The following is a 22,654-nucleotide window of genomic DNA, read 5'->3' as shown; positions in this document are numbered from 1 at the left end:
TACAACCGTCAATTCGTAGAGTCCCGACGTAAGCTCTCTCTAGCATTCCTTTTTAATGTAAATTGATTGGCTTTAATAGAATTTATGTTAAAAGTGTGTTTTGCTTTGATCAAATTTATGCTAAAATTTTTTTGACTTCGATCGAATTGATGTTAAAAGTGATTGGATTTGATCGAATGAAAGCATGCCTTAGCTATGATTATCGTAAAGTATTGATTTTGGAATGTGGGCAGGGTTTTGATGTTGATTACTTCTATCTCCCGTATGGTGGTGGACTAGTCCCTCACATAGTGGAAGACAAGTATGATTACCCATATGACGTTGGCTTGTTTAGTAGACTTGGCCTTCACTGTTACAATCTTGAGAAGGTAATTAATGTCTGGCTTTCTATTCGTGACATGGATGTTGTTGTTGATTGCTTCCTTTGATGTTTCATTCATTCGGCTGTTTGGTCTTGTAGGGAACCAGCCTGAAATTGGCTGCTATAAACAAATACAACGATAAGCTGAGGTTCACTCGGTGCCTCTGCTACTACATAACGTTGGAGGCCATTGACACATCCACCAACTCTCTCTGCAATTTTCAGACGTGTGTTTCAAAGATTTCCTTCCGGAACAGGCATCCTTTCTGGCACAGACCGAAATTTCCAGACTAAAAGGTTAATAACTAGACTAGTCATTAGTCAAAGATTCTGATATTATCTTTCTCCAGTTTTTCAATTATATTATTTGGAATATCTGGTTATTAGTTCCTAGTGGCCCTCGACCTCCTACATATGATGGGCCTGAGAGAATATGGAACGACGATGCAGTAGATGATTCTTACAAAGGTAAAATGCCCAAGTGGTTCACCAAGGATGAGATGGCTGCGATTAGCACTAAGGGCAGTTTTATGAGGTATATGCTAGCTTTACTTCATATGGTTGATTCGGCTTGATTTATGAGGTATCTGATTCATTCACCATTTTTTGTGGCTTAACAGTTGCAAGAATCAGACTTGCAAGGAAATGAGTGGCTTCATATGTATGCTGAGTTTGCTTTCCACTATAAGTGGATGGCACATGAGGTAAATTCTTTTTTAATCGAGTGGCTTCTCATGCAAATCACTGATGGGGTGGAGATTTCCATAACTTTGAGTTTGTGTGTTTTGTAGAGCGAACTGAGGCCATTTCTACCATTGGAAATCAAGAAGGTAATTATATACAAACCAAGGAAGAGTCGCAGCCATGCATGAAGCTCAAGGCCAACAATGCCATCTTCTATATTATCTTCAAAGGCAATGGCGATCCGAGTGGTGCTCCCGTGGAGTACCGAGCGGTTGTAAGGAAAACCATGGATGGGATTCCCGGACACATTTGCTTGGAAGTCGACTGCTTAGCCTACAAATCCAGTTGAATGCAATTTTCTTCTGAGGCTAATAAGATCTGATGTTTCTATTATCTTTTAATTTTATCAAGTGTTGCACTATATCGTAGTGGACATAGTCTTGGTGGTGTGTATTTATCTACAGTTTGGAGCTTTCCCGTGGTTCCTAATGTTTATTTATAATGCTTATGATCTGAAACATATATCAAAATTAGCAAAATACTATGCTTTGTTTTAACTATGGAGGGATGATTGTTTCTTGATTTATGATGTTTTTTGGTGATTGGAGCGATGGAATAATTGTGAGGTCCTCTTTATGAAAAGAAAAATCACCAATCACCATGATTAGACCAAAATATGGCAAGGAAAAATACAGGGAGCTACGGTTGTGGTGGCTCAGGGCTTGAAAGATTTATGGAAGATGCAACAAAGAATGCCTATTTTTGCCTTTGGCTTGACGAATCAAGTTGAGAAACAGAGGAAGCATCGCCATTGAACATAAGTTTTTTCCTAAGGTTTAGAAGTAAGTTTCTAACAAAGCAACGCATACTAATTAAACTCCAAAACAAAAACAAGAAGACAAGAGCAGAACAAGTTTTAGACTCAAGAAATGAAAAGTTCTTCAACTGGAAACAGTTCACAGCCAAAAGTATCAATCTCGAGTGTTTGGTGAAGCCGCAAAATGTGAGAGGGAATCCACTTCCTGCAATCGACAATGTAAAATATTACACTTAACAATAGAAATATTCTTGTACTAAAACATTATCAAAAAAAAAAAAATATACCTGTTGGACTCAAACTTCTCGAGGTGGAAGTTTTGGGAAACAAAAACGAGAGAGCAAACGGCATGGTTTTGCAAAATCGCGATTAGCATTTTTCCCCTTGCATGGCACCTCAACTAGCATGGTATCTAGAGATACTCTGAAGTAACCGTCATTCCCTAATTCTGTGCCGTGAGTAGACTTCACGAGCGCAATGGTCTCTCCGTTTACCACTTTAATGCCATATATGGAGACTGCATGAGCACCTATATACACAGATGCTTTGGATGTAGGCCCTCGGTAAATTCCCTTGCAAATAAAAAGCACACAACACATGATTAATAAGTTATTCATTAACTTCTCTACCATAATCAATTGTTGCTAATTTTATAATGAAATATATATATTTTTTGTCATTACCTTTTTGATAGTGGAATAATCTGGTAAAATAGAGCCAAAGATGCCCCAATTGGATGAAATTGCAAGTTGTGGAACATCTCTTCTACAGAAGTTAATCGCTGAACAGAAGCAATGTGAACATGAGGATGATCCTTTGGTGTACGGTAAGCTGGCTGTTTCCTACAACCCTTATATTCCCAGTGTGCTTCTGTTGGTATACCTCCATCCAGTACAAAATCTAACCCTTTAGCTACAGAGTAAGTGTAGCAGTAATGCTTTTCTTTTGGATAGTTCGCTAATGCCTTTGCTGGGTTAGCATAATCCACTAAGTACTGGGCAGAGTACTCAGTGTACTTTGCATCATACTTCAGAATGAATCTTATGGCACTGATCAACTCTGCAGTTACAACAGCCCAACAAGTGTCTGCAAAAGAAAGTTGAAAGTGATAAGAAAAAAAAAACATAACAAATCATATGATTTGGTCTAATAAGTAAAGTGAATCTACCATGGCCTCCTTGATCTCTAACACGACCCATGTACTCTTTCCAGTTTGTATCCTTCAGAAAGCCTGGCATAACCTATAACCAAAACACGAGAGTTATATATATCTTTATACAAAAACTATAGATTATTCCTAGAACATTACGAAAAGAATATTACCGTGTGATTTCTCCACCTAGCGTATGAAGTTTCTTTGCAGCTGACAACCGTGACACGACTGTTATCTGGTTTCGATGATATGATCATTCCCAAGATGTGACCAGGAATAAGCTTCTCTACACCCTCAAAGAAGTCAGAGACAGGTTTAGGTATGCTGAAATTTCCCTGCACACGTACATATACACAAATTCTGTCTGTAAATTGTAGTCACGTCTTAAATAGTATGTATGATGAATGTTGTCACTTACGCCAAGAGGCATCGGAAGTGGACCTTGGTCACTCATTTTTTGGGTCAGAAAGATGTGCCTGCCAAGTTGTAGACGGAAACAGGTTAGAGATAGACTTGGAGCAAGCATAGTTACCATAAGATTCAAAATGTAATGCAACAATTAACCAAAGCCACAATTGTTAGTAGCATGTCCAATTGCAATTCTTAATTTACGTTTACATGAAAACCAATACCGCTTTTCATTTCACATAAGGTTCAAATATGTAATGAAACAATAAACCAAAGCCATTATTCTCGGTAGCGTTTTCAAATGCAATTCTTCTTAACGTTTTCGTGAAAACCAAAACCATATTTTTTCACATAATATTGAAAGATGTAAAAAAACACCAATACCACTTTTTACTCAAGCCAATTCACATAACCAAAGATGTAATGCAACAATAAACTAAAGCCACAATTCTAGGTAGCGTTTTGCAAATTTCAATTCTTATTTATATTTTCCTCAATCAAACCACATTTCACTTAAAAGCTATTTCTTTCCAAAAGGAAACCCATTTGCGTCCTGAAGAGTGAGATACTAAGTCTAGTGTGCGAAGTCTTATCATCATGCTCTTGGTTTCTTTGGATTCAAGCTTGACAAGTTGTTTCCCCCTCAATCTCATCTCTACCCACAACTATCTTTCTCCCCCACGAGCCAAAATAACGCAATTAAACAACACATAATAAACACATCCCATATATGTATAATAACCACATTCTCATCCTAATACCCAAAACCCAACGCCTACACCTTCTTTGAGCTCACAAATTGACCACTTTTCAAAAACGGTTGACCTTCTTTCCATGTAGATTTGGGGTTTGGATAAACAGAATTTATTGTCTCAAATTTCGTTTCTTTCCATCACAGACATACAGAGAACGCAAGAAAGGAAGAAAAGGAGACACCTTTGTCAACCTTCACTTTGCCTAAGAAGAAAAGGAGACACCTTTCTTATAGTTTCTTCCTCTTTCCACTCTTCTGTTCCCTGAAATCATGTAAGTTTCTCTTTACATGTGATTTCTTCTCTAGCCATAAACACTACAATTAAAAAAAAAATGAAGGAACAAGAAAGCTCCTGCCTTTTAGTTGCAATCGCCGGCTTAGTAAGGGTGAAGAAGAGTGGAGAAAAAGAAAAACCTTTTATCCAATGTATATACACACACACCTAAACACAAAACAAGAAACTTTTTTCTAACTCGGCTAGTAATGTTTATTTACTTTTTTAAAGCGATGCTAATGTCACTTAATTCGTTTTTCACGTTAAATATATATATTCACTTACAACTCCGTTTGCGTTCCGCATTTTAGCTTAAATGTTTTGAACGATGGTGTAAGAAAACGATGTGTGTGTGTTTTTTTAATTAAAAGAACATGGTATAGTATAAAATGTAAAAATGTAACGTCGCATGAAATACTCCATGCAGGTAGAGCTGGGAATTTGATTCATTATCCGCGGGCCCCGCCCCGTTTGACCCGCCGTGGGGCGGGTGCGGGTCGAGTGATTTGAAAAAAATTGTTCGCGGGTGCGGGTGCGGGTCGAGTGATTTTAACGCGGGGCGGGTGCGGGTCGACCGAATTTAAACTGCGGGTACCCGCCAACCCGCAAAATAAAAAAAAAAAAAATTTTCTTTTTAAAATATGATTTTTTTTAGTAAAAATTATGTTTTTTTATAATAAAATAATAAAAAATACGAATATTTTAAAAATTTAATTAAAATATATTATTTATATTATTTTTTAAAAAAATATTAATTAAAATAATTATTTTTATTATTTTTTATATTACCCGCGGGTCCCGCGGGTTACCCGCTAATTTATGCGGGGCGGGGCGGGTCTTACATTTTTTAGATGCGGGTCAAGCGGGTCGAATTTTTGAATCGAAAAAATGAGTCGACCCGCAGCGGGGCAGAGCGGGTCGGGGCGGGTCGACCCGCAAACCCAGCACTACATGTAGGCAGGCACACGCCAACAGTTATCCTAGTCGGGCCTAGCTATATCAAATATTACGTGAAAGGATGAAGTCTAAGCTTAACTTACCTAGTGATGAAGATCCTACAAGATCCACATAGACATGGAGACTCATTATCACTAGCATCAACGGGCATCATTAGTTTAAGTCGCAGCAACCAAAAAGTTGTTATTTTTCTTGTTATACAAGTTATCGAAAGACGTGGAATGCTAAAGACAACTAAACAAATATATGTCTCATAAGACATTTGGATCCATTTAAATAGGCAGTATTAAGTATGCGAATAGTTATGGACTAGTTTTAGGCCTAGATATTGCTCACAAACAAATTGGGTCTATGTTACATGTTCACATTCGTGTCCACTATACATGTTTTGAGATCCATTATGCATTTACATATTTAAATATTGTCACTACACATGATTGGGGGAGGCGCCATTATATTCGCATGATGCATCCATCCATATACGGAATCCACATCACAGATGTTACAATCTTTTATTTTTTTCTTAAAACAGATTATTTGAAAATCACATTATTTTCGAGAGATTGAGTTAATAATGCTCAATTAATAACTGAGATGGACGAAAGAAAACGTTGGTAATGGAGTTTTCGAAAAACAAACATTTGTATTGAACTTTATGGTTACAGTTACAAATATATATGAACCTTATTTACTTGTATGTAAGTAAAGAGGATACGGTGTGACTCAGAGAAAAAAAAAACTGAATAAATCAGAAATAATAGGAAGATAAATACAAATTTGTAAAAAAAAAAAAAAAAAAAGGAAAATTGAGATCCGTACTATGTCCGATACTGAGCACCAAGGAGCGACGCCGCGAAGCTACTAGGGTTTCTGTTTTCTTCTGATCATCCGTCTTCGTCCCTGTTTCAGGTTGATTCCCTGCCTCGATTTCGATTTTTGAGCTGCCTTTTTTTTTTATTAATTCCTCGCAATTAGCTTTACTTCTTAATGGTATTTTTTTTGTGTGTGTGATTGAAATCGCTTTAATTTCAATTGATTTGGCACTTGTATGATGATTTCGAACTCGAAAGTTTGAAAATTTGGACTGATTTTAGAGGTTATGCTGCTAGTATTACCGAACATCGTTAGCTGACAGATTTGTTATTAATCATTACAAGAGTGTGTTTTTTTCTTTCCCGAAAGTGCTACTCCTTTTGGTATGTTTCCTTTTCTATTTTAGATCTTTTAAAAGAGAGTGATAGAATGAGAAGTTTCAAAACCAAAGTTGTAGAAACGACACTCCTTTTTTTTTACTTGTCAGAGAACTCAAACTCACAAGTTGGTTCTGCTCGACTCTTCTTTCATTGGTTTTGTTCCTAAGGTATAATAATAAATTCGTCGGATCAGATAAAGTTTAACTTCTGCTGCAGTCATCATCTATGATCATAAACTTGCTTTCTTCCCTTCTTGTATTGTCACTTGCTTTTAGAACCCTTTTGCTAGCTTTTGGTTAACTGTTCCTTTTTGTGCTTTTGTCTCAGGTGACTCGCAAGGGTTGCTGGGATGTTATAAAGATCTGTTTAGGATTTTACTTTAAAGAGTTAGTGAACAAAAAGAAATGGATGATGATAATGGGCTTGAGCTCAGCTTGGGTCTCTCATGTGGTGGAGGGAAAGCTAAGGGTGCTAATAACAATGCTGGAACCTCCTCGGAGAATCATCATCACAATGTAGAAGGAGATAATAGAAGCGCTAAAGTGATTGATGACTTCAAGAACTTCCTTCACCCTACTACTTCTCAAAGACCACCTGCAGCAGCAGCAGACCCGAGTTCTGAACCTCCTCCTCCTCCTCAGAATTTCTTCAACGACCTCTCCAAAGCTCCTACATCCGCCGACGCTGCCGAAGCTGCTTCCACGAAGCCTCTGTGGGTGGAGGATGAGGCTATGAAAGAAGCAGGAAGCAGCAAAAGAAAGTTCGGGTTCCAAGAGATGAATGATGAAAAAAAGAAGAAGGCAAAGGCATCCCTTGTTTCGAACGCCACAGATGAAGGTTCAACAGCTGATAACGAAGATGTAGCGGAATCTGAAGCAGGCGGTGGTGACCTTGCGAAGGATGTGGTGGTGGCTGCTCGTCCAGCCGCTGATATGGACAGCATAGCAGGTCAGAGGAAGAGTAACCATGTTGAAGAGTTTACTGCAAACCGCAACATGAGTTACAACGTACCTTTCACGGTTCATCCACATAACGTCATCACTGGTTTACCTTACTCTTTACCGGGGAAAGAGTCTGGACAACATGGTGCAGCAGCAGGTACTAGTGTAACGCAGCCTACTGCTGGGAATCTCCCGGTTATGTTCGGATACTCACCGGTTCAGCTCCCTATGCTGGATAAGGATGGTTCAGGCGGGGTCGTCACTCGTAGAGGCCCATCAAACTCAGGTAAGCAAACCTTATTTCCCCTTAAAATCCTTACTTTCAAAAAGTCATTAACTTCTCTTTGCCGTCTCCCTAAAAGCTACCGCGAAAGGCGAGGGGAAACAGCCTGTTGCAGAAGAAGGCTCATCAGTGGATGTAGCAGGAGATGACACCAACAACAACAACATCAACATCAGTACAGCCTTCTCTTTCGACTTTTCAGCCATAAAACCAGGAATGGCAGCTGATGTCAAGTTCGGAGGTTCCGGTGCGCGTCCTAACCTGCCTTGGGTCTCAACCACTGGCTCAGGCCCTCACGGTCGGACGATCTCTGGTGTGACTTACAGGTACAACGCAAACCAGATCAAGATTGTATGCGCTTGCCACGGCTCACACATGTCGCCTGAAGAGTTTGTAAGGCATGCAAGTGAGGAGTATGTTAGCCCTGAGTCTTCCATCGGAATGTCGGCTGCTTCGGCTCATACCTGAATAAGTCACAGCCGGAGAAATGTGTTTGATCTTCTGTAAACAATATGGAAAGGGGGTTTTGTAAACTCAGTGCTAAAGTTTTAACGGCGCTTTCCGCTGTGTTTGTTGTAATCTCTCTCTCTGCTTTGCTTGTTTTGTTACTCTTTTCAGCATTTGTCTCTTCGCTTTTGTGTACTAGTGTTTGTAGTTTTGTAAGCTCTTTTTTTTTTGTTCAAATAAATGTTTAGTTTGCTTTTAATCATCTGTGATATTAGTTAGACCCACTAATGAAAGGATAATAGGCCCAAATCCAATTGCTTATCCAAGCTTACATCCCAATAACCAAACCTGTGCAAAAGAGGAAACACGTTAGTGTCGGTTAGTCAAATTGCTAAGGCAATTAAGAAAAGGAAAACTAACGTCGGTGGTTAGGGTCATAAATAGAGAACGTGGTCAAGACTTTACAAGCATCCGAAACAGAAGTAGAACAAAGAGGGAGTCGGGAGAGAGATCGGGTAGAAGAAACTTAGGAGACATTGTTCGAGTCATGTCGCTCCGGGATAGAGTTTCTTTGATCTCTCATATTCTTTGGTGTGTCTTTTCTATTGAGCGCATAGCGTTTGTGTAAACCCTTTGATTGATAGTGGAAGTTGTGGGAGACGGTTCCCACCCCAGAAGTACCGCAAGGGAACTGGGTTAAAAATCTTGTGTCGTTATCTAGTTAAGCAATCAAACGATCGATAATTCCTAACAAGTGGTATCAGAGCAATCCAGGTTTTGATTTCGGGGTTAGTGAGATTACGGAGTCTGAACAGAATCGCAAAGAAGAAAGATAAAGGGACCTATCTATTCTTCGAGGAAACGGCGATCCATCGTCTCTAAGATTCAAGGTTGAAAGATCAAAGGGTAAAAGCACAAGGCGTCAAAGCAGTAACACTCATCTCAAAGGAGTTGAACAAGGTCGGTATCGAAAGTCTTCCTAACAAGGTTGGAAGTTAGGCGGCGGGTTCCATTACTCATGGCGGTACAAAGTGTGTTCAAGGATCTACCGAAGGATTTTAGATCAAGGTGGAGATGATGTTAGAACTTGAGAAAGATGGTAGTGTTTCGTGATCATCGGTGTTTCAGGAAACGTCAGAAGAAATTGACGGAGATGATCAAGGATTCAAGGAAGATCATCAAGGAGCTATATATCAGAATTTATCATGCAAGGAATAGGAGACTGCATGTTCTGTGTGATTGGTGCTTAAGAAGTTATCTCGCAAGTGAAATATGCAAAGGGTTTTGTGTCGATAGTCTTTCTAACAACGGAGTTAGACGGCATGTCCTGTTTTTTTTATAAACAGCGGTACAAGAGATGTATATGTTCACATTGCTGGAGGAGATGTCAAAGTTTTGTGACGTCTAGTATTGAGGTGAAGACTAACGGTGTATTAGTCTAAGTCTATCATTTTGAAAACATGAGGAAGACTCCAAGACAGAAGAAGACAAGATTCATAAGGGAATGAATACAAAAGAAACACGAGAAGCTGTGTTCAAAATAAATAAAAAAAAATTAAAAGGCATCCAAGTAAGGAGGATGATTGCATGGATAAATTAACAAGCTACGTGGAGAGTAAGAAAACAGTATGGTTATAGTTGTTTTCTTTTGGCATCACAAGAAGAGAATGAAAAAAAAAATTCTCTAAGGTGGACAAGGAAAACTCACGTGAGGAAGTATTAATATCAAAGACATGTTATATGGTATTGATAAATCAGAAGAAGTCTGATGGTAAGTCCAAAGGCTGTTGTGATGCAGGCAGTAAACGTTGGGGTGTTAGCACTACAAACAACAAGTATTGCAGCAAGGAATGGTGTTTCAGCTAGGAGGGATATCATGGGGTCTAGAAGTGATATTAAGGAGAGCTGTTACAAAGGGAAGTGTCGAGAACGTCACCGGAGCAGTTGGCGTGAGACAAGTTAAAAGGAGACTGGCAGGGCGGTGCTAAACGGTTAAAACAAGAAGTTTGGACTGGGAGTTTGTGTCGAAAGTCTGTCTAGCGGGTTAGCTTGATGGCGTGTTCTGTTCGGGATAACGGCGGCACAAAGGGGCGTCCAAGACTGTGTTGTTTTAATACACAAGGGTTTTGAATCAGGGATTGCTTTAAGGTTTAAAGCATGTGCGGTTCAGGTTTTATGCAATTGATTCAAGGAAGAAATTGATTCTAAGATCAAGTGCACATGATAAGAATCAAAAGGATATCAAAGGGAATCAAGTTGCAAGGTTTGATAAGGTAAATCAAAACGAGGTTTCTCAAAAGCTCAGAAGTATGGAGAGTGAGAAGGGTACCTGTGACAACTATGAAGCTAGGGTGAAGAGATATTGGCTTCAGGTGGAGTAGCTACAGAAAAAGCAAAAGAAATTGCTTAAGGTGGAGTAGCTGCAGAAAAAAAAAATTCAAAAGAAATTAAGTAAGAGTTTTAGAGTCTAAAACTTTCAAAGAGACAAGGCAAGGGAGCAGTCTAAAAGTTTTGGAAAAGAGATTACTTAAAGTCTCAAGGTACAGAACATGGATCATCGTGAGCAGCAAAGGAGCGAGTAGCTGGAGATGCTGCAAGAAGATGAAACTGCAGTAGATGGACACAGGTCCGTTCTTCGTCCAAGAAAGCTGCAAAGTAGAAATCATATATTATGATTTCTGGTTTCTGAGAGTCAAAACGGATACGGCGTAACGGCGTCGAGAAGATAATACAGGTAAATAAAAAAAAAAGAGTTTACCTCGAGTTATCAGCACAGCTGAGGAGATGCGGTTGTTCATCGGAGAAGCTCTTAAGAGAAGACAAGAAAACAGAGGCTCAAGGAATTTATAATCTCAAAGATACAAGCTACAGTCATCAGGATAAGGGATTGACTAAGAGCGAGTGGGTACTGGAGATTACATTGGGTAATGGCCTCGAAGCCTTATGCCAGAGGATGCAAAGATTCATGTTGAAGTTGCATCAAGTTATGTTCACTATCAAGGGAATAATCAAAGGGTTAAGGCCAACGTCAAGTATTATGTACTCTTAATGGTGCAGAGAAGTGGTCGAAAGTTGCAGTAGCTGTGGTGAAGCAGCTCCAGGTGGAGTAATGGCGACAAGGGCACCGCAGGGAGATGCAGAGAGGAACGCGGAAAGAAAGGTCACTGTTGATGGCTCCGATGGGTCTCGTTAGAGAAGTAAACGGAAGGGGCATCAACGATGATATGGATTGACAAGTGAGTCAAAAGCAGAAAGGGAAGCTTGTGATAGAGATCAGCAAACAGACGTTGTCACTGTCAAGTACAAGTAAATGAAAGTTCAGGATTTTTTATACTTCTAATAGAGGGAAATCAAGAGCTCTTACAAGTAAAATCAAGCATCAGAGAAGACTTACTGGAAACTACAGAACTCCGGTGAGATTTATCAGCTTGATTCAGGCAAAACAAGATTCACCATTAATGAAGAATCGCGATCTTCAGTATGGATGGTGGGGGTCTTGTACGATGAGGAACCTTCAACGGTTGCGCAATGATGGTTAAGTGTTACTGAAGAGCAAGATGAAGTCTTTAGAAGTTTGAATGGGTTCCCGTCATTTGGAACGCGAGCTATGGGAGCTTTCATATGAAAACAGAAAGAAAAAAAATGTCCAATGTTAAAGAGAGGTGCGACGGTGTGAACGAGAGAAAAGCAAGCGAGAGTTAGAAGAATTGGTATTTGGTCCTAAGGTGGAGATCGAAAGGATAATAGGCCCAAATCCAATTGCTTATCCAAGCTTACATCCCAATAACCAAACCTGTGCAAAAGAGGAAACACGTTAGTGTCGGTTAGTCAAATTGCTAAGGCAATTAAGAAAAGGAAAACTAACGTCGGTGGTTAGGGTCATAAATAGAGAACGTGGTCAAGACTTTACAAGCATCCGAAACAGAAGTAGAACAAAGAGGGAGTCGGGAGAGAGATCGGGTAGAAGAAACTTAGGAGACATTGTTCGAGTCATGTCGCTCCGGGATAGAGTTTCTTTGATCTCTCATATTCTTTGGTGTGTCTTTTCTATTGAGCGCATAGCGTTTGTGTAAACCCTTTGATTGATAGTGGAAGTTGTGGGAGACGGTTCCCACCCCAGAAGTACCGCAAGGGAACTGGGTTAAAAATCTTGTGTCGTTATCTAGTTAAGCAATCAAACGATCGATAATTCCTAACAACTAATTTGAGAAATAGGCTTAGTAACCACAGTTTATACGTTGAAACAAATCTAAGATAATTGGTTTACGTAATAATTGAAAAGAGTGAAATGCAAATCTAAGTCATCACTCAATCATGAAAATGACGAACTTTGACTTTCTCTACCGGGATTCTATGCAGCTGGTGGTCATTGACTTTATATACTTCCGGTGAGCGCAAGAAAACCATTTATTTTGAGACGGGTTCCTTGCCATTTAATCATTATCAACAACTATCATTTATAGATAATAAAAATTATAAAATTTTGTACGTTACAAGTGTTTTTTTTTTTTGTTACAAGTTGGTGATGATGGCTTTTTTAATATAGAAATATATAGCAATAGTTTTTTCTAAATAGTTTCTAGACCAAGAACCAAACCAAAAATCAGTCTAAAGAACCTAATGTGTGATGCAAGTTGTATAGTATATAGTCCTAAATACGATCAAAATGATGTCAGATTATAACAACTCAACAGAAAAGTAATTTGTTCTCTAGTAGATGGAGAGAAGAGAATAGTAGGAGCAATATCGTATACCAATTCCTGTCACGTAGATGACGTAATTTATATTAGTGAATACTAATCATTCTAGCATAATCTCATTTGCCTCTTCAATAAAATCATTTAAACATAAGAAAAAACTTTTCCTAAAATAATCAAAGAAAAACATAAAAGTTTCTCTGTAATCGAAATCTTTAGATGTATCAAAACATCTTCTTCTTCTTTCTTACAGTCTTCTGCAGTGATTACTATGTCTCTGCTCAGCCTCCTGCTCCTCCTCCGTTCACAAACGGTGACCTAGCCGCTAATTTCGAGCCGAGTTTGGCAGTCGTCACAGTAGTTCTCGCCGTCATGTTCTCGCTCACTTTCGTCCTCCTCGTCTACGCTAAGTGCTGCCGCATCGATCTCCGGCGGCCAAGAACCAACGACGGAAGTCGGCAAGATCGCCGAGGAATATTCATTAACCGGTCAGCTAACCCGTCGGATAGATTCTCCGGTTTAGAAAAAACGGTAATAGAGTCACTTCCTCTGTTTAGATTCTCTGCTTTGAAAGGATCAAAACAAGGGCTCGACTGTTCTGTCTGCTTGTCTAAGTTCGAAAGTGTTGAGATTCTTAGATTGTTGCCTAACTGTCGTCACGCTTTCCACGTCGGATGCATCGATCAGTGGCTTGAGCAGCACGCGACGTGCCCTCTGTGCAGAGACAGAGTCGAGATAGAAGAAGAATACTCTGTTTACGGAAACAGCTTCCGGTTCTTGAATCAGTCTGAGGTACAAGAAGGTTCGAGCTTGGAGCTTTACATCGAAAGAGAAGAAGAAGAAGAAGTTGGTCAGGGGTCATCGAGATTCAGCATCGGAGATAGTTTCCGGAAGATTCTTAAATTAGGTCATAAAGAAAAGCCATTACTTGATCAACAAGGAAACGAAAAAGACGAGAACAAGTTGATGCACAAGTTTAATCATAGGATCGTTGTGTCTGATGTTGTGTTCAAGAATCGCTGGAGCAACGTGAGTTCGTCGGATTTGATGTTCTTGAATTCGGAGATGGTTAACTCGATGTCCAGCGAGCGATTCTCGTCGTTGGATCGAGTTAAGAGAGGTGATGAAGAGGATCAAAGAGGTAGCTTGTGGATCAAGGAAGACACGGAAGCGAAGAGAATGGTGGAGAACAAGTTGAGTGCGATGAAAACTATGTTGTTGTTGTCGGAGAACGGAGAGTCTGGTTCCAAATCTAGAAGCGTTATGGTCGAGCCAGGGAGAAGATCGGTCTCTGAGATCACTGCGGTTCCTAGATTCAGTATTGCGGTTCATGGAGATTATAGTGGTTCAACCGCAGCGTCTGCTTTGGAAACGGAGAGAAGACGGCGTTTGTGGCTGCCGATCGCTAGAAACACAGCTCAATGGTTTGCTAATAGAGAAAAAATAAATCAAATTAACACAACACACCAACACTTTGATGTTTAGTTTTCTTTTTCTTTTCCTTAAGAATTGCAATTTTTTCAAAATTACCGAATTAACTTATATTTAGTTTACGATGAATTTATGTATAAACAAAGTTTTGACTCAATACATATTATTGATGGATTGAATTATTACGAGTTTTATTCTGGTACCCCATTTTATAAAAAGGTGATCATTGTTTTCAATCCATGGAACATGTCAGCTTACCTGGCTACAGAAGCAAACACGTTCATTTAGAAGTTATTGTTATGACTGCATCAAATTGTTGTGAATGACTGCATCATATCCTTATAACTTTAATACACAGGGATTACATCAAGTTATGAACTACCCCTTGGTTTGGTCTTTTGATATTGTTTTCTTCTGTTACGTTACTAACTCGTATATATGATGATATTGAGCAAACTTTATTTGTATATATGGAAAATTTCCATGTACAACGCAAACCAGATCAAGAAAAAGTTATATTCAAAATGAATAAATAAATGGTTTCTTGCACTCGCCGGAAGTATATAAAGTCAATGACCACCAGCTGCATATAATTCCCCTGTAGAGAGTCAAAATTTGCCATTTTCATGACTGGGTGATGACTTGGATTTGCATTTCACTCTTTTTCAATTATTACATAAACCAATAACCTTAAAGTTACTACTATGTCTCCGCGCAGCCTCCTCTGCTCCTGCCTTCATGAGCTCTCTTTGACATATTAGTTTTTCTTTGAGTGTCTCAACATCAACCTCTGTCATTTAAAAAGGAGAAAGGTGTGCTCTTTCCGAAGCCTTTGAAGACCATCTCCCACAGCACAAATGCTTGGCTCTGGATTTCTGCAAAGAATATTTGTTATCCATTAACATATAATATCAGTACAATAAGGCTAAGCCCAACTTATGAACCTTAACACAAACTGAGTAACTAAAAATTGACATATATAACAATATAACAAATCTGGTGTAAGAATTATACAAAGGGTTGGGAGCAAATCTTGAATGAAAAGCAAACATACACTTCATGTCTTTGTGTGTGTAACACGAATGTGTTCATGGAAAAACACCATCTTCTATAGCTGCCTGTCTGTCCACACACATCTCAGATAATATACAGCAGAAATCAGAACTTGGTGTCACTAACACCTTTTTTTAATCTTCCAAGGGCATGACTCACATTAATAGCTGCTCACCGTCTCAGATAATGTTGTTTTCTTTGCATCATTTATCTGGAGACATGAATGATGAAGTCCAGCCGCCAGTTCTTTTCCCACTCTCATACCCAGCACTTGAGGATTCCGGAGGGAACCCAGACTTTCCGACATTTCTTTTTGAGGTACCCGCAGGTGACAGTGAAGTCGATGGCATGTTCACCTGCAGTGGTGTTTCAGTAAATTAAATGGTATCTTGCATATTTGCAGGTATGATGATATGTTAACACAAGAGGCGAGTTGCAGAAGAACATACATTGTTGTGGACGGGCTGATTAAAACCCAGAGTCCTCTCTGTAGCAGTATTATTATTAATCTGTGGGCTTGCACCGATGGCCTTACCGGATCTCACACGCTCAGAGACGTCGGCTTCATAAGAAATATTTGGTCCTCCTGCAAAACAGAGTATCAGTAAAACAGAGATTTTGAAATAAATAATTGCAATAAGAAACTTAACATGCAATTAACTAGTGCTAACCTCGATGATTGCTTGTGTCCATTGGTGTTGCACGAGTATTGCTAGGTCCAGGAACTGCCTGCAGCACATTAGACATCTTTTTGTTAGAAAGTAACAAATCGTTTAATGAACCTTCTCCTGAACTGAACAAAGAAAAAAAAGTTGCATATACTTGAGATAGAGAAAAACTAGATTGATATACTATACCTGAGACTGATTTCTAGTTTTCTGTGCTTGTTGATACTTTATTATAGTCCAGTCAAATATATAGTCCATTTCATATCCTGCAAAACGAAGAGAACCCGTTAGTTGATGGAGGTAAGGTAACCAATGCAGGTGAATCCTATCATTTTCATTTTCCCCCATGTACAAACCTTCCCGTGAGAATAAATCACGAAAGAGGCGCTTCAAGAATCCATAATCAGGGCGCTGATCAAATGTCAGCGTGTGGCAGTAATGAAAATATGAAGCAAACTCCACAGGGTGGCCTTTGCATAGAACCTGCAACAAACGAGATATGGATATATTTAGTCGAACAAAGATTTTAACAATTAAAATCTCAGTCATAACAGAGGGAAACAGACCTCAATAGGAGTTGATATCTTCTTCTCACAAATTTTGTCATACTTTTGCTTCTTGTCAACAGCCTTGAGACCCTGCCATGGAAGACTAGAAGAAAAAAAGAGGTTCATGAAAATTAGGACACAACGTAATCCCTTGCGAAATAAACACAAGGTTAGATAGTTTCTTTCAGGTAAGAAAAGCCAACACACCTTCCTCTAAGGAAATACAGAAGCACATATCCAAGAGATTCTAGGTCATCCCGTCTACTCTGCTCTGTAAAACAGAAACCAAGATATATGAGCGTGGATGATCTAGTAAAAATAAGAAAAGATGGAAGACTTCCTTACCAATTCCGAGATGCGTATTGCAACTTGCATACCGTGCGGTTCCTGTTAAATTCTTGTTCTCCCTGTATATAACAAACGCAATAGGTTATATAAAAGATAGATAATTAAACATGTGCAGAAGAAGCACAAGGCAGTAACAAAATACCTGTAAGGGATGTGGCGGTTGGTGTTGGCATCACGATACCTTTTGGCAAGTCCAAAGTCAATTAGATAAACCTGATATAACAAGAGACTTATCAAACGACACCAAATCCCCTTAAGATGGAGAAGAGAAACCCTTTGGAGAAGAGAAACAATACCTGATTAGCTTTCCTCCCTAGGCCCATGAGGAAGTTATCAGGCTTGATATCTCTATGCAGATACCCCTTGGAGTGTACATACTCTATCCTCGTCAGCTGAAAACATAATGATCAATCAAAACGTATGATCAGTCGAGAGAACAAAAGAAAGAGTTTTGAAGAATTAATTACCATTTGGTCAGCTAAGAGCAAAACAGTCTTGGGAGAAAACTTCCTCCCACAATAAACAAAGAGATCCTCAAGACTCGGCCCTAGCAAATCCATCACCAAAGCATTCTCCGTTCCATCAACACCAAACCACTTTATCCGCGGTATCCCACCTGCCAGTGACCACACGAACGAACAATATTAGTTTTCCTCTCATCATCATGAAAAAAATAATCAAATAATCAGAGACTCACTTCCTCCTTCGAGAACTCTGTAAAGCTTAGCTTCGTAGAGAAGCTGAGGATGCTTCGTCTTGCTATTCTCCTGCCAAAAGACAAAAATCGTATTCAGCTACAAAAAGAGCAAGTAAGGAAACAGATCCAAATCTCTGAAACACTTACGATCTTAACCGCCACGATCTCGAACGTATCGACGTGTGTAGCTGCGGGAGAGACACAAAGACGTTAATTCCAAAGCTTTAGAGGAGAAAGGAGAGAGGAGAGAGAACAACAGAGACGCACGAACCTAGATAAATCTCTCCGAAGGAGCCGCCGCCGATCTTTCGTCCGAGCTTGTACTTGCCGCCGATGATGCGTTCCATGGCAGCTCTCCGATCAGAAAAACGAATCTGGGATCAGTTCGTGCGCGTCGATGGTGAAGAGAGAGAGAGAGAGAGAGATAAGGAGGAGGATTATAGGTAGGGTTGATTGAAAACGCGGGGGTGTTTTCGTAATTTTGGATCTGGTCAACTGTGTGTGTAGTAGTTAAGGTACTTTCGTTTTGTTTCCTAAACTGGAGATTATTTTTTTGACTTTTTCCCACTTGTTAAAATACGCATTACTACTACTTTTTACAGTTTTTTTTTTTTTGGGTAAGAACTACTTTTTACAGTTTACTCAAGGAGAAACTACTCATGTTTGATTTTCACTCTACGAAAACTGAGTAATAAAACTTGACAAATTACGCCATAATTAATCAATGTTTTCTTACGCAATTAATTTAACGAGTTAGAACTTGATAAATTACGCAATTAATTTAAGTAGATGATTGACATTGATTAATGTAGTATGTGTATTTATTTAACTTGAATAAGGAGAAAATATTAATCAATGTTTATTTTTTTATCTCTAATAATTGCGTAATATATCGAGTTTAATAAGTAAGATGAAAATTTACGTAAAGCTGCAACGGTTTCAGCAGGGAACTCTGGGCCTCTCTGGCACATGTTTGATGAGCATTTATTTGTACACTTCATAACAAATGGAGCTATCTATACCTATCTTTTGAGCGAATAGCATATCCTTTTTATAGAAACATCCTAAGTTCTTACGCATTTATGCGTCACATCTCTCTTTATTAATGTATCGATGCCATAATATTACAATACCTGCTTTTTTTTCCAAGACAAGTGTGGGAAGGTTGTCACCATTCATACCAATATGATTTTTTACCCCATGTAACAATCATATTTTTGTCATTGTTTGCCTCCACTGATGTTCGATCTAAAGTAGCTACTGCGGCTGTTTACAAGGATTACTACTGAGACCGGTCCATATATAAGCCCTTTTGAACAAACTTAGGACCAAGCAATGTTGATCGGTCCAAATGATCAGATTGGACCTAAGTGGGCTGGGTCCATTGAGTTGGTATTCTGAATAATAAGTTGATAAATTTCGCTCCGACTTTTCGAAAGCAATGCTGTGATGAACTGTGTAACATTGTAAACAAAGATCCTTCATTTAGGTTAATCATATTCATAAAGGTCAAAATATTTAAGACATTGCTAACACATGTTTCAATGATATAAATCAAATCTAGTGATCAATCAAGAATAACTTTCGGTGGGTTCAAATGCATATGAATATTCTTATATATTATATTCACAATAAACTCGATCAATGGTAAATAGACATATATTGTAGGGTACGATAAAAAGCATGATCATAATGAGTAAAAGAGAATGTTGATCACGTTTTTGTAAGTCTTGTTCAAAAATCATAATTATACGTTCAAAACTTTTAGTTACATTTTTATTTCTTTTCAGTGCCACACCAATTACCATCAGTCCAGATTACTGCATCGCTCTTACTTTTTTTTTCCAAACAAACTGAAGAACCCAACATCGTTCATTTTTTTGACGTCGTACCACTGTTGGCTCTTCTTACAACATACTATAGTCATATATGAAATAAGAATCACTAACATTTTAATTGATCCTAAATTACCTCTGTCTAGATTTTGTTTTAACGGGGAATGAAGAATTTGGATATCTGAACTAAAAAGTACTAATATTTTATTATAACTTTATTTAAATAATTATAATTTAATTAAAACCTAAAAATAAAACCAATGAATAAATGTCAATGTTGTAAACAGCTTCTGGGAAATTCAGTTCAGAGGTACTTTTACTTTTTTCTTTTAATAATATAATTGTAGATAGTAACTCGTCCTAGTTCCCTCTCCCTGCCCGTTAATATACTTAGTAATGTTAGGATACACAAGTATGCTCACTCATAATGGGAAGAGCCATCCTCGTTTCTTAGGTAAGTATACGTGTATATATGTTAATCATATATATCGTTCATGATCTGTCTTTTATTGAAAATTCCAATATGCTGCATTTGCATGGCTTAGCAATATAGGGAGATGACTTTATGCCTACTTTGATATATATGAAAATCATGTAGATTTACAAGCATACTTTGTCGAAAAGATAAACATCTTGATGGTATCAAAAAATGATACCCACAAATCAAATGATGACCTAAATTATACTTTTTTCTTTCTAATGTTCTTTGAGTTTAACAAATCCATGGCCTCTTAAAAATAATATAAATTTATTCATTACTCAAAGTGACAATCTCAATTCCAAATCTGGCTCAGTTGCGTCACTTGTTTGGAAGTTCTCATTGCCCGACCCCAACGAGTTATGTCTCTGATCCTATATCAATGAGAAAAAATCACTAAAAGATTCATATATCTTATTAAGCCACAATTTTGAGACACTGAACACAGATTAGATGATCATATCAATATTAAGTTCCACTAAGTCTCAGATATATGTATCTACATAAAGTACTAACCTCATGTAAGAAGGGTCTGGTTATGTTTGGTTCCACAAAATGTTGGCTCTCCAAGATACCGTAGTTCGGGTTCCAACTGCACATGTGTTGTAAAAATTATTAGCTTTGTTTATAAATCACATACATCTAGATGTATATATAAAGACCATACCATATAATAAAATATTATGTATGATCAAACTATAACAATGTGTACGGACCTTGGTGCTATGTGAGGCTGAGCATCTATGTATCTTATGGTTGTTCTCTCGTATTGATCATTACTTGCATTCATCTGTGAGATAACATATATAATAATGAAAAGTACTCCAATAAAAACCTATAATCATACTATTAAGTTTTATTAAATGAATCTTATTACATTTCTAATCCACGTCTATAATTAGTAAAATATTTTTTTGACAAAGTAATTAGTAAAAAGATTAGTATTCGATATGAAATATGTTTAAGATTTCTTTCTATTTTGATAGCTAAAAAATGATAATCAATATGAGTATAATTGGAGATTTTTGCATATACTTTTTTGAACTTAAAATGATTTCAAATGCAACTAAGAATCTAACTGAAATTCATATAGATCTAAAAGATATGCATTTAAGAACAATTATGTGGTGTATATCATAATTTAAAAATTTGTGAAAGCAAATAAATGATATTACTAGATACAATATATATACACAGATCCACAACAATAACTGGGGCATATATATTTACCATCATGTTTGGATGAATGCCATAATGAGCCGACGATGATGAATATGGTATAGATGGATATTCTCCTTGAATTCTCACATCCTCCTACATTATTCAACAAAATAAAACAAAACAAATGATGAATCTGTATCTAAAACTTCATAATTCAAAACTTCGATTCAAACCTATGAAAACATATAATCTGTTTTGTTTGGATGAATGATCATGATGTTATGCTGTAAATGCAAATATGCTTCCATTTTAAACCTTAGCTTAAAAATATTCAAAACACTCACACACACAGAAAAGCAAATGCTTCAAACAGTTAGCGATCATGATCAAAACCAGAGTTAATTCTGATAAAATTCTAAAAGGTTAGACTACATCTACATGGATCTATATATATACTATATTTATGTGAATTTTGTACCTGACTGAAAGTTGAGGGATGATAAGAAGGGTAAGCATTGAAGCTGTTGCAGTTAAGTTCGCTGTGTAATCTTATCTTCTCTAACTGTGCCACGCCGAGACCTCTCTGCGGCTGTTTTGGCTTGTCAGAACCATTCTTGTTCTTCCCTCTCTTTGCTGGAGAAGAAGATGTTGGTGATGAAGATGAAGATCCACCCATTTTTGGTCTCCCAAAGAAACTACTACCCATTTCTTGGTAACAAATAGCTAGTAACCTCAAGAAATAGAGAGAGAAGTCTTTTAGAGAGAGAAAACGCAACAATACTTGTGGGGCTAGTTGGTAAGCTTTGGGCTGAGGAATCGGAGAGATCTCCAATGGTGATCTCTTTATAAGATGTTTATTTTATCTTTTTAGAAGGAAAAAAAAATCTTTTTTTATGTTTTGTTTTAAGATCAGTAACTACTGCATCGCTGGATCAGATTGTGTCCAGATTTCATTAGATACGTCCCACACACATAAACATACATACATTACATAGATTTTATGCCTTTATTTTGATTTCGCAATTAATTCTGACATAAATATCATTTTATAAATTACAATGATTGTGTAATATTTTAATCATGATTTTTTATCATATATTTTTTTGCTATTTTCCTCGGTTGTGGTCCTTGTGGATGACTTCCAACACAAATGCTATAAAACATTTAAATATATAGATCGGAGCTTGGTTATTCTAATATTATCCTCTTATTAACCCACATAATTGCATAGATGAACATCTAACAGTTTGAACAAAAAAAAGAAGATGAACATCTAACAGTTTATTACAGTATTTTCATAACTACTTCTAGAATATATGTGAATTTACAGTACTGTTTTACGAAAAACACATAAAATACGTTTACATATATCACAATGTTATCTACATTCTTGTCAGATGAATATAATTAATAATAACATACAATTAATTGGAAAACTTAATTCAATAGTTTATTTTAAATTAATC

General features: G+C 37.7%; 5 protein-coding genes, 1 long non-coding RNA gene and 1 pseudogene across 8 annotated transcripts; 3 read left to right on the top strand and 4 right to left on the bottom strand.

The window, feature by feature from the left end:
* The first annotated feature begins 172 nt into the window (after window positions 1-172).
* On the top strand, window positions 173-1,553 carry LOC130511489 (UPF0725 protein At4g28920-like; annotated as a pseudogene).
* A 463-nt stretch (window positions 1,554-2,016) lies between these two features.
* On the bottom strand, window positions 2,017-4,548 carry LOC130510427 (uncharacterized). Its single transcript, XM_057006721.1, has 7 exons — window positions 4,360-4,548; window positions 3,434-3,491; window positions 3,186-3,350; window positions 3,031-3,103; window positions 2,590-2,948; window positions 2,258-2,434; window positions 2,017-2,067 (listed from the first exon to the last, which is right to left on the bottom strand). The coding sequence occupies exons 2-7, from the start codon at window positions 3,467-3,469 to the stop codon at window positions 2,017-2,019; spliced, it is 861 nt and encodes a 286-aa protein (XP_056862701.1). The 5' UTR covers window positions 3,470-3,491; window positions 4,360-4,548.
* A 1,610-nt stretch (window positions 4,549-6,158) lies between these two features.
* On the top strand, window positions 6,159-8,531 carry LOC130511673 (AFP homolog 2-like). Its single transcript, XM_057009042.1, has 3 exons — window positions 6,159-6,317; window positions 6,929-7,828; window positions 7,905-8,531. Exons 2-3 carry the CDS (start codon window positions 7,006-7,008, stop codon window positions 8,291-8,293), a joined length of 1,212 nt encoding a protein of 403 aa, XP_056865022.1. The 5' UTR covers window positions 6,159-6,317; window positions 6,929-7,005; the 3' UTR covers window positions 8,294-8,531.
* On the bottom strand, window positions 8,485-12,684 carry LOC108830985 (uncharacterized). Of its 2 annotated transcripts, XR_008945158.1 has the most exons (7): window positions 12,138-12,684; window positions 11,667-12,065; window positions 11,192-11,565; window positions 11,031-11,080; window positions 10,800-10,920; window positions 10,602-10,692; window positions 8,485-8,620 (listed from the first exon to the last, which is right to left on the bottom strand). It is a non-coding gene; the product is annotated as an uncharacterized LOC108830985 (long non-coding RNA). The 2 variants fall into 2 exon arrangements; XR_008945157.1 differs by having other exon boundaries at window positions 11,667-12,681.
* A 334-nt stretch (window positions 12,685-13,018) lies between these two features.
* On the top strand, window positions 13,019-14,579 carry LOC108830982 (E3 ubiquitin-protein ligase ATL42-like). Its single transcript, XM_018604542.2, has one exon. The coding sequence runs from the start codon at window positions 13,189-13,191 to the stop codon at window positions 14,452-14,454; it is 1,266 nt and encodes a 421-aa protein (XP_018460044.1). The 5' UTR covers window positions 13,019-13,188; the 3' UTR covers window positions 14,455-14,579.
* Window positions 14,580-14,839: 260 nt separating this feature from the next.
* Window positions 14,840-18,145, bottom strand: LOC108830986 (casein kinase 1-like protein 3). 2 transcript variants are annotated; one of them, XR_001946272.2, is made up of 15 exons: window positions 17,986-18,145; window positions 17,862-17,902; window positions 17,715-17,784; window positions 17,485-17,633; window positions 17,314-17,409; window positions 17,160-17,230; window positions 17,015-17,076; window positions 16,877-16,940; window positions 16,688-16,772; window positions 16,478-16,604; window positions 16,311-16,387; window positions 16,125-16,182; window positions 15,903-16,039; window positions 15,455-15,809; window positions 14,840-15,275 (listed from the first exon to the last, which is right to left on the bottom strand). XR_001946272.2 is itself a non-coding variant. In XM_018604546.2 (14 exons), the coding sequence occupies exons 1-14, from the start codon at window positions 18,059-18,061 to the stop codon at window positions 15,657-15,659; spliced, it is 1,266 nt and encodes a 421-aa protein (XP_018460048.1). In that variant the 5' UTR covers window positions 18,062-18,145; the 3' UTR covers window positions 15,361-15,656. The 2 variants fall into 2 exon arrangements, 1 of the variants encoding a protein (XP_018460048.1); XM_018604546.2 differs by lacking the exon at window positions 14,840-15,275 and having other exon boundaries at window positions 15,361-15,809.
* Window positions 18,146-20,107: 1,962 nt separating this feature from the next.
* LOC108830983 (protein SPEAR3-like) lies at window positions 20,108-22,114 on the bottom strand. The gene is made up of 5 exons (XM_018604544.2): window positions 21,667-22,114; window positions 21,258-21,341; window positions 20,744-20,817; window positions 20,544-20,619; window positions 20,108-20,401 (listed from the first exon to the last, which is right to left on the bottom strand). Exons 1-5 carry the CDS (start codon window positions 21,892-21,894, stop codon window positions 20,309-20,311), a joined length of 555 nt encoding a protein of 184 aa, XP_018460046.1. The 5' UTR covers window positions 21,895-22,114; the 3' UTR covers window positions 20,108-20,308.
* Between the last annotated feature and the right edge of the window lie 540 nt (window positions 22,115-22,654).

This window comes from Raphanus sativus, chromosome 4 (assembly GCF_000801105.2).
Source record: "Raphanus sativus cultivar WK10039 chromosome 4, ASM80110v3, whole genome shotgun sequence".
In the NCBI taxonomy this organism is placed as follows: Eukaryota; Viridiplantae; Streptophyta; class Magnoliopsida; order Brassicales; family Brassicaceae; genus Raphanus; species Raphanus sativus.
The sequence above is the reverse complement of the archived record's forward strand: the minus strand, read 5'-3'. Positions and strand labels throughout refer to the sequence as shown.